Here is a 13,535-nt window from a genome sequence, read left to right on the forward strand (position 1 = left end):
AATTTGCTGGCTCGGGTATATTATGTAATTACATATCGAGGGGGTAAAAGAGATTAAGATGCAACATACTGTAGGGTGAAGTGGCTGTTTCAGACTCTAGAGGTCGCTGTTTGTACTGTATATCTTTTGTAGTGTCTTTGCACGGGATACAGTTGACCCGGACAGGCCAGGGGGTGTTCTCCTGTTTTGGATCCGCCTAACATCAATGTGTATGGGGGGGAGAAAAAAATAACTTACTTTTTCTAGCACTATGTCGCTCTGTGTCTGCTACATGACTAAAATGTGACATGATATGAGAACTAGCCTTATATTTTGGTCCATCTATTTTCAGTGACGTTGCATTACCACTGGGTGGCGCTACGTTATTGTTGGAATTATTTAGGGTACTAGTCTTCAATGTGTTTCTTTTTTAAATTGAGACAGTATTGTAATATTGTCAGCGCTTAGCCCGAGAAATATTAAATAAAGAGTTACAACCGATTTGGACAGTTTACTGTTTGCTGTGTGTTACTGTGGCTACCTTCCCCCGACTTGCATAGTGATCTGCATGTTATTTATAGTGTCCACTAGGTGGCGCATGATCAATGATCAATGATGACATACAGTTGCTGTCACTGCTATACTGTGGCCTTGGATTACAAGTATATTAGATAGACTAATATAAGCATTACGTGGCCTCACTTGTTTCAGGTGTGATGATTAGACAATAATGATGGACTTGCTATCAAAACAGCAATGCTTCAATAGACTAGGATCCCTGCATGTTGGCTGAATGATGAAATATATTAATGTAGTGCACCTGCTCCAATTCTCTTAGCTTACATGTGCGTGTAATTAGAGAGTGCAGTGTTAACTCACTTAAAGTCAGTGCGGTTAAAAATGTGTAGTTTCTGGCAATGGGACTGCTGTACACATAAAGTGGGCAACACCATATCCATTTTTGTCCTTTAGTGCTTAATTGTCATGAAATATAACATCAAAACGCACATATGTGTTTTTGCAAATTAACTCTTCATTTTAGCCATTCTTACCCTTAGATGTGCATAAACTACAGGTGGACCAACTTCCTTTTAAAATACAAAAACATATGAATGATATCGGTTATCTTAAACTATGTGATAATTTGAATATACTTGAATTGTATTAATTGCACTGCAGGACACAGTCACAGTCATCCATGTCTAGATGAAATAAGTAGCCTAGATGAGGATCAATTTGATAGATCTACGGATAGTAGCCTAGGCTGCCAGATTGAGAACCTTTGTACAGACAAGAGATAACAAAAATTCAAATGTACCTGTACCTTATATGGCGAAAATAAACTTCGGCGATCGGTGATCGGGCATGAGAACCAGGTAAATATCGGTTATCGGTATCGTTCGAAAAATGCATATCGTGCATGTCTATTTTTAAATAATATTATATGGTTCAAAAGATGCAATTTGAATAGAATTCCAGCATTGGGAAGTAGGCTAGTAGGCCTATCTATACCCTGTGGAATATCTTTTTCCTGACATTCCCTTGACAACACAGACTGGACGCTCCTGCCTCTGGTGTGTATTTCCAGTGATGATGTCACCATGGGCGCTACTTCTCCCCTCCGCCATGGCGGAGTACAATCTCCTAACTTTCTTTGGTGAGTAGGCTACACTTTCTCATGCATAATTGTGCTTCGCGGCTATTTCCAACTATTTGCTTCACCGGTCAAAGAAATTAAGGACAATTAAGGTTGTGTGGGACGTTTCTAGTTACAATCTTGCTTTGTATCATTTCGATCGTGCGCATTGTCCTGAGTTAGTAGCTGTAGCTCGGTTCGCGACACCAAGGGTTCCAGTCTTGTAACAACAAAGTATTTGTTATTTGTAAACACTCAAGCGAAGTGTAAACATCATCACTGGAGATGGGTTATTGCATAGTTGTGTAGATGTGACTTATTAGTGGGTGTTCGTTTATTTAGGTTCAAAGTGGAGCCTAATGTCGTTAGCACGGTTCGAGCGACTATTAGGCTAAAGTGGGATATCTGCTTATTATTAGGCTACAGTTTCCAATTTTCGGCCTTTCTTATTGATCTCTGATGATTAAAAGTACTTAACATAAAGAATGTGGAGGATTGGAGTGACAGATGACAGGATCATTATCTACGACCCCTTCCCTGTGGCAGCACGGAGCCTAGGCTACTCTTAATTGACTATTCTGTCACAAGCAATGCACGCATATAGGCCCATAATGGCTACAGTCACAGTTTGTGCTTGTGTTGTCCCACCTAAAGTTCAGGTCAGCCTTTTGTAGTTGACATTGAGTCCCATGTTGTTGGGACATTTACTGTAGGTCAATTGGAAATAACCATCACGAGGAAAGGAACCTCAGGGAAGTGATTTCTCTGACTGATAATGTTGGTCAGATGCAGACTACTAAATACTAAAAGCCTTGGTGTTGCAGGGCCTTATATCATATTTGACCATTCATTTTAAACCCACATCTGTGCCCCATACCGAGTTTGACTAATCCCATATTCTATTGATGTTTCAATACATTAATCTTAGATTCATATTAAATGACATTGGGCAGCGTTGCAGTGATGTACCTTGTTATTGCCTTTGGCTGTAGTGAAGCAGAGGTTATTTGAACGTGTTTGGAGTTTCTATTAATTCACAGCTTTTTGATGTAAACGCATGATACATTGACTTTCTTCACGCCTTGCTGTGTGTTGCTGTGTGTGTTGTTTGTGACAGTAGTTGTGCAAACATTAGTCAGTGGAGCATTTGGGCCCCGTAACTCATGCAGTCAGTCTGACATTTCTAAACACTGGTGGAAGAGTTGCTGGTGGCTGAGTTGCCGAGCTGGTTCCCCTCCTGAACCTGGGGGCTAGCATGTGCGTTTACTAGCCGGACCTGTGACATGGTTGTGTACATGGTTGTGTAAGTCGAAGGCTGTGTTCCTTTGAATTGAAACTAACGTGACAAACTGAGCAATACTGTGTTGGCCAAGATCATCTCCTTCCTCGCCGTCTCCAGCTGCTGTTCAGCAACTGCGTTGGATATTGAACTCGGCCGGTGTAGTACAACTCAGCCCAGCTGAGCTTAGCTCACCTACTGTCACTCGCATACTGTAGAAAGGGCATGGCTAAAATGTCACTTGTCCACAAGCGTTAAGTGCAGGCCTACCTACGTGGCATGACATGACTGTATTCAAAGAATGTGTCAGTGTAATTCCTCATTCGCAGTGCACGCTCTGTGTAGGAATGGCGATGACCTATGTGATAAGGCGTACACTTGTTGTTCACAGACCTGATTAGCAGGTTCCAGCCGATGCCAAGGAAAGCTGTCTCGCAGATGTGTGTACAGTCGGCCTAAATGATTGTGTTGCACCGTTGTAGTGTAGGGGTGCTGCTCACTGTGTGGGAAACTGTGCTGAGAGGCTGTTGGTCAGGACGTGTGTGTGTGTGTGTGTGTGTGTGTCTTTGCAATGAAGAGCAGATGACGCCACGCCTCAGCATGTTGACACACTGATTTGTATCAGTCTGTTCTTGCAGAGCCTAAACACAGCTGTAATAACATGTGTGCCAGGACCCCCCCTCCCCCCCCTCAATGTATAGTGGTCACTAACTTGTAGCACTGCACTGTCCTGCCTTACTCTGTAACTCTAGGTGTTTGCGGTCAAAGTATCAGTTCACAAGCCTGGTTCATTCCAGAGCTGAATGTCGTTGTTGTTGTTTTTTTAAGTTTATTTGTGTGTTACATGTCTGGCTTCCTTTCTCTCCCAAGATAATTGAAGCTCGCTGAGTGTACCGATGGAGCACATCCACGGGGCGTGGAAAACTCTTAGCAATGGCTTTGGGTTGAAGGACTCGGTATTTGACGACCCCTGCATGTCCCCCACCATCATGAAAGGCTTCCCCTATCATCGGCGCTCGTCAGATGACGGGAAAATCCTAGACGCCTCCAAGACAAGTAGGACCATTCGAGTTTACCTGCCCAACAAGCAGCTGACTGTGGTAAGATGTCTGACAAAAGCAATTTCAGCTCCTAGCTCAGCGCAGTGCTATTTTTGGCTGTATCTACTGCGCTGTACTTTATTTAAGTGTGCGTTTACTCTTCGAGGGGCCGCATATTAATCAACTTTTCAGTTAAAAATGTGAATGTGAATTCAGTGTTTTTGGGGGTGGGGGGTTTACGTTGAGGATGGATGAAGTGAAAGTACTTCCTGTTTGGTAGGTGAACGCACGGCCGGGTATGACTCTGCACAACAGCCTTAGCAAAGCCCTGATAGTCCGGGGCCTCCAACCGGAGTGCTGCGCCGTGTTCAGGCTCCACCCAGGACAGAGGAGGTAAGAGCGGAAACATCCCGGTAGCCTTCATCAGAGCATGGACCACAGTAGAGAATAACAACAAACTCTAAAACAGATTTTGACTTTCTTTATCACCTCTGCCCCATATGCAGCAGAAAGTCTAGGATGGATTGGAACACGGACGCCACCTCGCTATTCGGGGAGGAGCTACTTGTGGAAGTGTTAGATCACGTGCCTCTGACGACGCATAATTTTGTGAGTGCTCCGGAAACGAAGCGTTCGACGAACAGCGTCGACGGACGCTTTTTTCGTGTCGAAATTCCGCCCGGCCGAGACGTTCGAAGTAACGTTAACGTTGCCTCCCTCGTTCTCGGCAGGTAAGGAAAACCTTCCTGAAGCTGGCGTTCTGCGACATATGTCAGAAGTTTCTCCTCAACGGCTTCCGTTGCCAAACGTGTGGCTACAAGTTCCACGAGCACTGCAGCACTAAGGTCCCCACCATGTGTGTGGACTGGAGCAACATCCGGCAGCTTCTGTAAGCCCCCCCTCAGCCTGGTAGCAGCTTCCGTAAGCCCCCCCTCAGCCTGGTAGCAGCTTCCGTAAGCCCCCCCTCAGCCTGGTAGCAGCTTCCGTAAGCCCCCCCTCAGCCTGGTAGCAGCTTCCGTAAGACCCCCCTCAAGCCTGGTAGCAGCTTCCGTGAGCCCCTCTCCGTCTGGCCTCAGCCTCGCCAACGCTGCCGACACCGTCCTAATGGTTTTGCATGCAGACTCTTCCATTTCACTCTTTGCTTTACCGATGGTTATCTATGAAAACACGCTGGCAGTGATAAGAACAATGGACCATTCATTTGGTATCACGAGCGGCCCATAACCCAGGTAGCGCTTTCACTTTCACGAAGCCTAACGTGGAGATCACCTTGCCCTATTAGATACGAAAAACTGTGAAATACAAAAGTTACGATGTACGGTAGGCTGTTATGATGTACAGTAGGCTACATCCATCTGTCGTGTTCCTCCTCCTCCCCAGTCTGTTCCCCACCCCCGGTGAAAGCGGAGGTCCCTCTCTCCCCCCCCTGACATCGCGGCGAATGCGGGACTCTCTCTCCAGGTTCCCTGCCAGGTACGCTCTCCTTCCACCTCTCGCTCATTCATATTCTAATATCTCGACGTATTCGCGTCCGTATATACATATGGAGTAGCAACTCGTACTCTTAGCAACGTTTTATCCTCTTTGATACCAGCGCAGTACTATGTAAAGTCTATGTTGTTGTCAGTAAGGTCTCCGATGAGTGTGTGAACTCCAGAGTGCTTGTCCATGTGGGCTGTCCCTGTAGCAGGTCAACAGATGGCCACAGCAGAAGCCCCGCCAGCCGGCCAGCCAGTCACAGTGGCATCGGGGAACCGAGCAGCACAGACGTGCAGTATTTCTCAGGGCCGTGTTCCTTAAACAGCGGAGCAGCTAGAGAGAGCAGCACTCTCGCGTTCTTTATCTGTAATGCGAGTCGCGGCTTATCTCCCGGTTTTCCAGAGTTTAAAATGAACCGACTGCATTTCTTTCTTTCTTTTTTTCATGATCTAGTCTCACGGTGCCGGTGAATACTCTAGCAATACAAACCGTTGTCAGATCTAAGCAAGGACACTTAAAGTCGCACTGAAATGTAAAAAGCATTCTGTCCCATTTTGGTACACATAATTGGTCGTAGTGTTCACCTATTCAACGATGTATGCCAAAAAAATCAAAAAATTATACTTTTGTTGTAATCTTATATCAAAGTATATCATTTCTTACTTCCTGGAAAACGGTAGGTCACGGCCAATAATCTCACGACATCCACCCGTCAATCAACGCTATCCTTCTATCGAATCTGTCTAAAGTTCTTAAAACCCGTCCACTTGTCAATGTTCCAATCAAATTCCTCTAAACACATGTCCCACCCTCATAGCTTGTTTGCGTCGGAAATACGTCAAACTACGGAAGTTAGACGATCTCAAACGTCCGTTTCAGTGCGACTTTAAGGAAATGCCGTAGCTCAAACAGTGTCTTCATGTCGAGGGATGTGATGCCGCTGGGAAGTGTCATCGGCCCCTCAACGTTGTCCGTCCGTCTGTCTCTCTCAGCTCTCATCACAGACACTCCACGCCGCATGCTTTCAACTACATCGCCCCGTGCCCCCCCCCCGACGGAGCCCTCTCCCACAGGCAGAGGTCCACCTCCACCCCCAACGTCCACATGGTCAGCACGGCCCTGCCGCTGGACTCTAGCGCCTTCGAGGTAACAGCAGCTGCACCACACCTGGCTCGGATAGACTTTCAACTGCGTTCAATACGTCCGAGTGTTTCTTTAGAGCATGGATTGCCCTATGTGGGATCGAGGTTTGGCCTTCATGGAACTATTTTATCGGTTCAGCTGCGCCAGGAAAGCTCAATCAACAGCCGCTACGGCATTTGAAAGGATCGATGGTGGATCGATCGGCCGATAGCCCTGCTAATGCGGTACCATGGGTACTGTAGTGAATAGTGATAAAAGGGGCCTGTGGGTTGGATCTCACGGCGGTCAGATGGTAATGTCTCCGACGGAGCCGCCCGCTCCCAGCATGCCGTTCTGCAGAGCTCTTACGCAACCTTAAAATAGCGATAACATGAAAGTAGATCTGGCTATTTTTACACGCCACAGATCCCCAGCGTGCGAGACACTCGCTGCCCCTGTCTGCTGACCTCACTGGGTTGTGTACATGAAGTCTGTCGGGCGGCTCGGCTTCTCTTGACCACCACTTTCTTCTTCCCTGGCTTGTGTTCTTGTTAGGAGTCATCTTGTATCTCTTAATGAATTAATGCTTTGGTTTGGGTTTTGCTTCTTCACTGTCAACTTTATAAAAGCCTGATAACAGTCAAAGTTATGGGGCCCATTCTTTAAGAGGAAGACGGCCAATTAGTTTTCCTCTCGCTGTCCTTTTATTCTCTCTGTTCTGTTTTCCTTCTTGTCTTCAACCCTCCTGCTGTGTCATGGTGTCATGGGGGTGTAGCTAGATAGCCTGCCTACCCCCGCTGCTAGCTCCTGGTGTCGGAGGTTTGGCCAGAAGAGGAGATTAGGTACTGTTCGTTTCTCCAGCCCTTTAACTGACGCCACCAGAGAACATCTCGAAAAGGTCAGGAGTAACAATCTCTAGCCTGGCTGCAACCCAGACTCAGGACAACTGCTTTGTGGTTAACTTTCATCGACGTAATGTGATACCCTGGCCTCAATTTGTTGTAGCTCTCATTGGCTCCGAGCCACCGCTTATATCATTTGTGTATTACTCTTGTGAGCCTGTCGGAGGACTGCCTTTACCCCGTCATTATGAGCTAAAACCTTTACTCTAACATGGCTGCCTCCACCTGCTCGTTGGCGAGGGCAGGAGTCCATTTTAGGCTGAATTTAGATCTGCCATGTCCCAAAAGTGCATTTATTCACTCACTCTTATACATTAATTTGCTCCTATACTTAGGAAAGGATTTAAACTCCCTCTAACCAAGCATATATGTACCTATCCCATGATGCTAAATTCACGAGGGGGAGTGGCCATTGTTGCTGAACACAATGATTTAACGATGCTAAGCTTATTCAATGTTTTGTACTGACACTTGATGATATGACGGCTGTCATGAGAACACATCTCTTTCTCTGTCCTTTTGTTCTTCTAGGATGCCTTAAGAAGTCATGAATCTGGTAAAAGATTTCTTCTTGCCTTCTCACTCGTTACAACTGTCCTTATTGTAAAACCTATTCATCCATCGCTAAAGCCCCATGTTAAACGAAGAATGTCCGGCTCCACAAGAATATTTTGGGTGGTAATGAGAAATGTAGACGGCCTATTTGAATAGATAGCGAGCGCTGTCGTCTTTGTGTGTGTCCGTGTATAGAGAGCCCTCCGGAGCCGAGTCCCACAGGCTGGTCCCAGGCCAAGGCCCCGGTACCCGTTCACCGTGAGAGATCGGCCTCCTCCAACTCTCAGGAGAAAAACAGAATAGTAAGATCTAGAGAGATACTACATAAACCGGTTTGTGCTGTATCTAGACATCCAATTCAACTGGATACGGCTTCATATACCGAAACGGCAACTGTTGCCAAGCATCACAATGTGAAGTTTCTGTTTTTGTTGTATATCCTACCACAGTATGTTTGCGTGAAAACATGGCAGCGTGCCGTACAGCCTCCCGGTGACGACGAGCGGTAGTTACTAGCGAGTTGTTCTCCCCACAGCGTCCGAGAGACAAGAGAGACTCTAGTTACTACTGGGAGATCGAGGCCAGCGAGGTAATGCTGCACTCCAGGATCGGCTCGGGGTCCTTCGGGACGGTATACAAGGGGAAGTGGCACGGTGAGTCTTTAGACTGGATTTAGGAGCTTCTGTTCCATAAGCTTGTGCTCATAAGATTGGGCCACTCTATAAGATTGGTCTACAGTGATAAATGCTACTGATATGGATTTTGGTGAAAAGCCCGTAAGCGGGTTTCAACTCGACCCGGTTCGATTCCAGCTCCCGTCGGCAACACTGAACCCAAAACTGCTTCCAATGAGCAGACGAGCACCTTGTATGGCGTGTGTGTGTGTGTGTGTGTGTGTGTGTGTGTGTGTGTGTGTGCGTGTGCGTGTGTGTGTGTGAGAATGTGAATGTGTGTGCAAATGGGCGAATGAGAGAGGTCATCGTAGAGCGCTTTGGATAAAAGCGCTATACAAGAGCACTCCATTTACCGTTGACCATCTTCATGCTTTTGGGATTCTGTCCGTCGGTCGCGTTCCTCCACGCTGACCGCGACGTGTTGCTCCCTCAGGCGACGTGGCGGTGAAGATCCTCAAGGTCACGGACCCCACCCCAGAACAGTTCCAGGCCTTCCGCAACGAAGTGGCGGTACTGAGGTTAGAGACCAGGCCTCGAACCCGCAGCACAACGCTGTACACCGTAGAACACGGCCCCGCTGTATGAGTTAGCTCTGTCTCCTCACTGCACCGCAGGAAGACCAGACACGTCAACATCCTGTTGTTCATGGGCTACATGACGAAGGACAACCTGGCCATCGTGACCCAGTGGTGCGACGGCAGCAGCCTGTACAAGCACCTGCACGTCGAGGAGACCAACCTGCAGATGTTTCAGCTCATCGACGTCGCCCGGCAGACCGCCCAGGGCATGGAGTGAGTGCTTACCCCCCAGGGCGAGGCACCCAAAACAATTTGTTGGCCAACCAAATCAAATACGACCTTGAGAATATATTCACTTTGTTTTTCCTTCCCCTCCTCTAGCTATTTACACGCGAAGAACATTATTCATCGAGACATGAAATCCAACAGTATCCTTTCAAGTTGTTGAACACTTCAAATGACTGTTTTTGAATACTACAAATGAATCCAGCTGGATATCGACCTCCCCTTGACACGGCTTTAGACATCTTCCTCCACGAGGCTCTGACTGTGAAGATCGGGGACTTTGGCCTGGCCACGGTTAAAGCCAGGTGGAGCGGGTCGCACCAAGTCGAGCAGCCCTCTGGCTCCATACTCTGGATGGTAACCCCGACACGACCCCACTGCGCCCCGCCTAAATATCACTCACTCTCTCCACACAGCCAGGATAAGACTCACGTGTTGTGACGTATTTGCTATAGGAGGAGCTATATGAAGGGGAAGGTGATAAGATTCCTGATCTGTTGTTGACTCCATGGATTCGACTGTATTAGATAGATATATAGATAGACTTTATTTCAGACTCAGGTCCATATAAAATACATAAATACAATACAAATACAAGGACAACATATTAAAATACATAAAGGCATCGATTCCAGTGTTTCCATAGAGTACCTTGCATCACTGTTTAGTCTCAGTGAGTGCAATTATTATCTTGTTTTTTGACTCTAGAAGTCGACACACAAATTTATACATAAAATTCCTCAACACAGCATGGAAGGTTGGGACATTACTGGTCACAAACATATAACTTGCACTTGTCCATCTTGGAAGCTTAAGCAGGATCCTGAACGCATCGTTATATGCTACCTGTAGTTTTTTTTAAAGTTTTGCAGTGCTAGTTACACCAGAGGTGGGCTGTGTACAGTGGAGTACAGTAGGCTGTGAACAGGCTTATTTTAACATCATCTGTACACATATGAAACTTGCGAGCCAGCATATTGGCCTGTGCATTAAGTTTTCAGCACTGGCGCTGCACATCATCATCATCACACACATCATCAGTGATGATGTCACCCAATTTATTGACACTGACGCCATTTGATTGGTTCCCTCTCCGGCGCCAAGGCTCCCGAGGTCATCCGGATGCAGGACAACAACCCGTACAGTTTCCAGTCCGACGTCTACTCCTACGGGGTGGTACTCTACGAGCTGATGACCGGCGAGCTGCCCTACTCCATGATAGCCAACAGAGACCAGGTAACGCCGACGCACGGAAGACGCCCCACTCTGGGACAAACACCTATTCACACATGTATGAGCTGGTATGCAAATACCACAGTGTGGGGTTGATTTTGAAATGAGATCACAGTCACAGTTCTGTAGGCCTACACATGACCAGGCCAGAGAGTTAGCTTACTAGGGCTGGGTATCGGTACTCGAGTAGTACTGGATCAAAACAAACTGCTACCAAGTAGCATCGAAACCTCTTAAGTCAAACCAGTACTTCATTCCATCCTTTTTGTATTGAGATCTAGAAAAAAAAAAACGTGTAGTCACTGTCAGTAGTTATATTGTAATAAATGCAGTTTGATACTCTTTTAAACACTTTCAAAATGTATTCTTGTAAAAAATTATTTGAATGTGGGAGTATAGATGCCATTTTACACAACTAAATGCTTCCATTCACATGATGGTTATGGAATGGAAAAAATGCAAAAAAGAAATTCAAAGTATCGATTGAAGTATTCAATTGGTATCGGTATCACTTTAAGGGTATTGGTATTGCTACTGGTATCGTCATTTTTGAAATGATACCCAGCCTTATAGCTTACTGAATATTTCAAATGATATTGGCATGAAACTGCTGCTTAAACGATTCACTTTGTGTCACTTTGGTTTTTAGATGCTATTTGCATGAGGGCATTTAAGAAACAATGTATGTTTTATAGTTGGAAATGTAGGCTTGGAAAAATACATTTCAAAATACATTTCAATCACTGAATAACGAAAAAAAAAAAAAGCATGATGCACATGTTTTTTGTTGCCTAAAGACAACTAGCAAGTGTCACATTCAACCACCACGTTAATCCTTTAAAGATGTCTGACTTTGCAGCCAGAAAGAGAGGGAGTAGATGAGAGCAACATCTCATTTGAGTTCAACATACAGTAACAAAGTAGTTTCGGGGTTCGTGGTAAGGCGTACGTTGGGTGTGCGTGAGCGAGAGCTCGGGGGGGACAGCGCAGTGGCCCCGGGGCCCCGTGGTGTGCCAGGGTCCCAGGGCGGTCACCCTGTAGTCTCAACTTTTCTATTTAGGTCCGAGACCACAGAGCGGGCCGCTCCAGACTGTGTGTTGTGCAGCCGTGGCTCGACTCCACATTCCTTCTGTGAAGCGCATGCAGGCCCGTGGGCCGTAAGCCTCCTTTATTTTTCGTTGCCGTCATTCTAATGTAACTCGGCAAAGATACATTTAGAGACGACGAGAACACTTCTGCACCCTGGCTACACCGCGTACTGTTGGTTCATCTGGATCAGATGTTCTGAAAGGTCTTAAGCCGCCCAAAATGATGGTGTGACCAAACCCCCCCCCCCTTCACCGTGACTGACCAAACCCCCCCCTCCCCTTCACCGTGACTGACCAAACCCCCCCCCCCTTCACCGTGACTGACCAAACCCCCCCCTCCCCATCACCGTGACTGACCAAACCCCCCCCCCCCCCCTCCCTTCACCGTGACTGACCAAACCCCCCCCCCCCCCACCTTCACCGTGACTGACCAAACCCCCCCCTCCCCTCATCATCTTCCAGATCATCTTCATGGTTGGCCGGGGCTACCTGTCCCCAGACCTCAGCAAGTTGTACAAGAGCTGTCCCAAGGCCATGAAGAGGCTGGTGGCCGACTGCATCAAAAAGTCCAAAGAAGAGCGGCCTCTGTTCCCCCAGGTAAACTCGTCCCCTCGTCACACGCCTCTCAAATCTACCCCAAACATCTGTGTTTGCGTTCCAAATAGATTCAGGACGGTCAGGATGTCAAACGTTTGGGGATAATAATAGAGAGGTGGGCGTTGACGCTAAACGCGACGTTTTGTGGTTGGATTTCTAGATCCTGTCGTCCATCGAGCTCTTGCAGCACGCTCTCCCCAAGATCAACCGCAGCACGTCGGAGCCGTCGCTCCACCGAGCCACACACAGCGAGGACATCAACGCCTGCACCCTGACCTCCACCAGGCTGCCCGTCTTCTAGGGCGCGCCGCACTCACAGTCCGGGGCTGCGTTTCCCAGAGGCACCGTAGCGCTACGTTCATCGTAAGCGGCGGCGTTCGTCGTGGCGCTACGACGAACGTAGCGCTACGATGCCTCTGGGGACACGCAGCCCTGGATAGAAACGCCTTGAATAGAATTAAGACTTGACGCCGTGCGTGCTCTTAACGTGACGGGAACTATGTGCACATTGTCACGGTCACAACGCCAGGAAATGGGAGAGGACTTCACGGAGGAGGAGCAGGAAGAGAGAGACTTGTTCCAAATAATATTGTATGAAGTGTAGTAGTGCTGTATTTTTCTTTGGGTAATTTGTTACTTTATTAAATGGAAAAGTGACCATACTTTCCTCAACAATCAGATGCATATTAACAGTGCCTCACATTAACTGAATGTTCACCACATTAACTGAATGTTCACTGCAAATGTATTGAATGGTATCAGAAAGATATGTTTTGAATTTACAGGATAAATAGACACATCGCCATTGCAGTTCTGCTTATATTCTCATTGGTGTGACGGCCAAACAAGATTGTCCAAACATTTTGAATGGCATTTAGGATGCAGCCGACATAAGCTGGTATGTTGCAATTGTTTTCTGTGTGCAAGTCAAAGAATTATGGTGAAATTGAACTCAAACAGGGTATTGGTTCATGGTTTGGATAATAGAATTCTGAAGGCTGTTGAAGGTTGTTCAGAGGAATATTAGAGTGCCAGAAGACATGTCTAAATGATCATTAGGGATTTTCATATATTTTGGTAATTGTTTGCCTCTGAGGGTTATTGTTGTACTTGAATAAGCACAAATCTGAGAAATGCTTTATTCATAT

The 13,535-nt window shown here is 46.8% G+C and overlaps 1 protein-coding gene across 2 annotated transcripts; it reads left to right on the plus strand.

Annotated features, from left to right (window-relative positions):
* The first annotated feature begins 1,572 nt into the window (after nt 1–1,572).
* raf1b (Raf-1 proto-oncogene, serine/threonine kinase b) lies at nt 1,573–13,503 on the plus strand. Of its 2 annotated transcripts, XM_084460776.1 has the most exons (18): nt 1,573–1,636; nt 3,765–3,994; nt 4,215–4,327; nt 4,441–4,543; nt 4,666–4,823; nt 5,315–5,407; nt 6,406–6,559; nt 7,311–7,433; nt 7,969–7,993; nt 8,188–8,294; nt 8,528–8,645; nt 9,100–9,184; nt 9,281–9,457; nt 9,566–9,612; nt 9,708–9,826; nt 10,574–10,705; nt 12,253–12,387; nt 12,548–13,503. In XM_084460776.1, the coding sequence occupies exons 2-18, from the start codon at nt 3,791–3,793 to the stop codon at nt 12,686–12,688; spliced, it is 2,034 nt and encodes a 677-aa protein (XP_084316902.1). In that variant the 5' UTR covers nt 1,573–1,636; nt 3,765–3,790; the 3' UTR covers nt 12,689–13,503. The 2 variants fall into 2 exon arrangements, with proteins under 2 accessions (XP_084316902.1, XP_084316901.1); XM_084460775.1 differs by lacking the exon at nt 7,311–7,433.
* The last annotated feature ends 32 nt before the right edge of the window (nt 13,504–13,535 follow it).

Source organism: Borostomias antarcticus, assembly GCF_949987555.1.
Source record: "Borostomias antarcticus genome assembly, chromosome: 33".
In the NCBI taxonomy this organism is placed as follows: Eukaryota; Metazoa; Chordata; class Actinopteri; order Stomiiformes; family Stomiidae; genus Borostomias; species Borostomias antarcticus.